Source organism: Plasmodium reichenowi, chromosome 8 (genome assembly GCF_001601855.1).
Source record: "Plasmodium reichenowi strain SY57 chromosome 8, whole genome shotgun sequence".
NCBI classification, from domain to species: Eukaryota; Apicomplexa; class Aconoidasida; order Haemosporida; family Plasmodiidae; genus Plasmodium; species Plasmodium reichenowi.
The window spans coordinates 102,588-107,042 of record NC_033653.1 but is presented as its reverse complement, the minus strand read 5'-3'; the positions used below and the strand labels follow the sequence as shown (position 1 = coordinate 107,042).

The 4,455-nt window shown below is 27.2% G+C and overlaps 1 protein-coding gene across 1 annotated transcript; it reads right to left on the bottom strand.

Annotated features, from left to right (window-relative positions):
• Positions 1-248: 248 nt before the first annotated feature.
• On the bottom strand, positions 249-3,995 carry PRSY57_0803000 (DNA repair protein RAD54, putative; the record flags this gene model as incomplete). The annotated part of the gene is made up of 1 exon (XM_012906974.2): positions 249-3,995. One exon carries the CDS (start codon positions 3,993-3,995, stop codon positions 249-251), a length of 3,747 nt encoding a protein of 1,248 aa, XP_012762428.2.
• Between the last annotated feature and the right edge of the window lie 460 nt (positions 3,996-4,455).

Here is a 4,455-nt window from a genome sequence, read left to right as displayed (position 1 = left end):
TTTTTTTTTTATTTTTTTTTTTTTATTTTTTTTTTTTTTTTTTTTTTTTTTTTTTTTTTTTTTTTTTTTTTTTTTTTTTTTTTTATTTTATTTTTTATTTTATTTTTTATTTTATTTTTTATTTTATTTTTTATTTTATTTTTTATTTTTATATATTTTTATCTTCCCCTCATATATATACTATACTTATATATGTTACATATCTTAAATATTTCGTTTCTACAGCACATGCTTTATTTTTCATCTTCCTATATAAAATACGAACTATCAGTACTTACATTTTCGGCGGACATTTCTTCTATATCCTCTGACATGGTTAAACTTTCCTTTGAATCTTCATCTTGAGAAAGAAGTTCAACTAAACTTCTGTGGCTCATATTTCTTGTAATTCTTTTAGATGGTTCATCCTTACTATTTTTGATTTTCTCTTCGTTTTTATTTTTATTGTGAGAATTATTACCATAACTTGTTTCATCCTCCTTCTTCATGTTATTATTCTCAATATTGATATCATGTCTAGTACTACCACTACCACTACCACTACCATTAATGTCGTTATTAGTGATGTTATTAGTGATGTTATTAGTGAAGTTATTAATGTCGTTATTAATGTCGTTATTAATGTTGCTTTTAATGTTGTTATTAATGTTGCTTTTAATGTTGTTATTAATGTTGCTTTTAATGTTGCTTTTAATGTTGCCCTTTTCCTTGTCGTCGTCACTTAATGGCTCCCTCTTTTTATTCAATAATTCTTCCTCTCTCTTTTTCCTTTCCCTCTGATACTGAACCAATTCGTTAAGCTTCTTTCGACATGCATCACTCGGCTCGTCCCTATCACTCTCAATAATATTCTCCATTTTTTTATTTTTTATTTTATCCAATCCTGAATGGACACCAACTTCCTGCACATCATCATCAGATTCATTTGATTCGTCACGATCGTCCTCCTCCTCATCAACAAATTCATCTTCTTCGTCGTTCTCCTCCTCATCATCATCAAATTCATCTTCTTCGTCGTTATCCTCCTCATCACCATCAAATTCATCTTCATCTTCATCGTCATCTTCTTCTCTTTTACCATTTTTATGTCCCTTCCCCTTTTTGCCATCTTGCAACTCTAATTTCATCTCTTTCATGCTCTTCCCACTTGCCTCGCTGGCCCCCTTCTCCCGCATCTTAGCTTGCTCCGACTTCTGCTTGATCAAATCATCTCTGTATTCTATTTTGCAGCTCATTGTGAAGGTAACAAAATCGTGGGTAAGTTTTTGAAGAAGCGGCATACTATTCATATCATTTTTCTTATATTCTTCAGCATCCTTAACTGCTTTTATTAAAATATTATCAGGAACCGTGTCTATATTTTGATGGTGTGCCCAAGTATTAACATCGTCTTCTTCGAAGTCTTCTAGCTGTTCAGCAAAATGTTCACCATCAATATAATTCTTATCATCATCACTTTTATAATTATTACCATTACTATTACAATTACTAATACCATTACTATTACAATTACTAATACCATTACTATTACCACTACTATTACCACTACTATTACCACTACCATTACCATTACCACTACTATTACCACTACTATTACTATCGTTGTTGTTGTTATTATTATTATTATTATCATTTTTACCTTTAGACTTATTTCTATTTATCGAATCAACATGAGTAACCTTATGTATGTTAGGGGAAACCCCATTTAAACTACACCGGTTACATTCAATATTATCATGAGTCTCTGATACAGTATTCATTTTATAATTAAACAATTTCTTTACATTTTCATCAGACATTTGATCTTTTGACAAATTTGTAGTTGTTACTATCATATTAGATAAGCCGTCCTTACTTATTTGTCTTTGATACACCTTTTCATCTATAGTACCTGTACAGAAAAGACGATATATATAACAAATTTTTTTCTGACCTTCTCTCCAAACTCTTGCTAAAGCTTGTTTATCATTAGCTGGATTCCAATCAGGATCCAACAAAATTAAACGATTTGAACTTATCAAATTTATTCCACATCCTCCTGATTTAGATGATAAAAGAAATATAAATATATCAGCAGTATGTGTAAAGTCATTTATAACTTTATGTCTCTTTTTTATATTTATTCCTCCATCTAAACGTACAAATTTATACATATTTTCTTTACATAAAATTTCCATATAATCTAATGTCTGTGTATAATTACTTACAATCACTACTTTATCATTAGTATTTTGTTTTATATTTTTTAATAAAAAATGTAATAATAAAAATTTACATGAAAAATTATAATACGATCTATAAATATCTCTTTTACATTCTTCAATAATTCTTTTTACAGGTTTGTTGTAGTCTAATTCAATTGGTTTTCTTTTATTTCCTATATAACCCGAGCCATCATTCTGATTACCCCTACTACCACACCTTAAATTGGTATTACTCTTTATATTACTGTTTATATTATTCATATCATTCACATTGTTCATATTATTATTACTTATTGACGACATACCCTTATCGACCTTTAATACACAACCACTTTTACTATCATTTTTATTATCGTTTCTATTATCTCTTTTATTGCCCCTATTCGAGACCTTCATATTTGTCTGCATCTCACATATTACATCTTCTATCAATTTCCATAAAGTTACTTGTCCAATTTCCTTTATGTCATTTACATTTAATAACAATGGATGGTTACATATCTTTTCAAGTTTCTTTATATTTATTAATACATTCACTTTATTATTTGTATTATCGTTCTTTAATATCTTTTTATCCTTCAAGAATAACACATATAAAGCTTCCTGAATAGGATTTAACTTAATAAATATATTGATGAGATATTTCACTGGTAATACTTTAGATAATAAATTATTTGTTCTTCTTAATATAAATTTATTTGTAATGTTAGATAATTCTGTCAAACGTTCAGATGCTATCTCTTGCTCCTTTTCCGTAGCATCTTTATCTCTACCTATCAATATAGGATTGGCAAATTTTTTCCTAAAAAAATTTATATCATCAAATAAATCAGGATTACATAAAGATATTAAAGCATAGAATTCTCCTAAATCATTTTGTATTGGAGTTCCTGATAATAATAACCTTTTTTTTGCAGTGAGATTATAAATACTTGTATATGTTTTTGTTTTATCATTCTTTAAACGATGTGCTTCATCACATATTATCATATCTATTGATGATTTATCTAGAAATTCATTATTTATACGAAAACATTCATAAGAACATATCAAGACAGTAGATTGTATGTCATATTTAAATCCTTCTAATTTACTTACAATTTTCTCTTTTGCATTATCATTTACACATGTTACATTACATCTATTTGGAATCCATTTACTTATTTCATCATTCCAATTGTTTATTAAGCTAGCTGGACATAATATTAAACATCTACGTACAGCGGACTTTTTATGAAATCCTTGTTTTAATAAAGTATATAAAACGGTTATACTCTGTAATGTTTTTCCAAGACCCATGTCATCAGCTAATATACATCCACTTATTTTATCATCTTTTATATTCATTAAACATTCAAAAACAAACTGAACACCTTCTCTTTGATGTTCTCTTAAATATTGAGCTAATATAGGATCAACCTCAATCTTATCATTTTCGTCTTTGTATAAAATTAACGGTTCATGCTTTTTTATAACTTCTTCTATCTTTTCTTGTTCTTCTGTTTCATCAGATCTTCTAGGAATCGAATTCTTCATCAAATTTATCCAACCGGTTCTTCTCACCTTAACACCTAATGTCTTTTTCAAATACAACGTCTTATCACTTACAAACCCAGGTAAGGGATTTTTAAAAGGATGAAATAATGTTGTCTTTTCATTCTTACCTATACTTAATATTGGTAATAAAGTTGCTCGGACTAATGTTATGCTAGTCCGCTCTCCATTTACAATTTCATTCTCTTCATATTCGTCGTCTCTGCTTCTTTTGACGTTTCCATTATATTTTCTCATTATTGTATTTTTAATAAAAAGAGGACAAACAAATTAATTATGTAAACATGTATACATATATATATATATATGTGTATATATATATATTTGTGTATGTATAATATATTGGAGCACACACACAAGTATATATATGGGAGAAAGGATATAGAACTGAATTATGGAAAGAGCACACCTAATATATACAATGAACAGGTATAAATATAAATGAATAAATGAATAAATAAATAAATAAATATATATATATATATATATATATTTTTTATGTGTGCGTAAGTACAAATGGTAACTCTTTATAAATAATTTGAAGTGGTCAAAAGGGGGATGATAAAAAAAAAAAAAAAAAATTTAATAATAAAATTTACTAATTGTATATATTTATTTTGTATACATATAAAATATTATTATATATATTATCTTCATATTTTGTGCACTTCTTTATATTTTTATCACCTATCGTTTC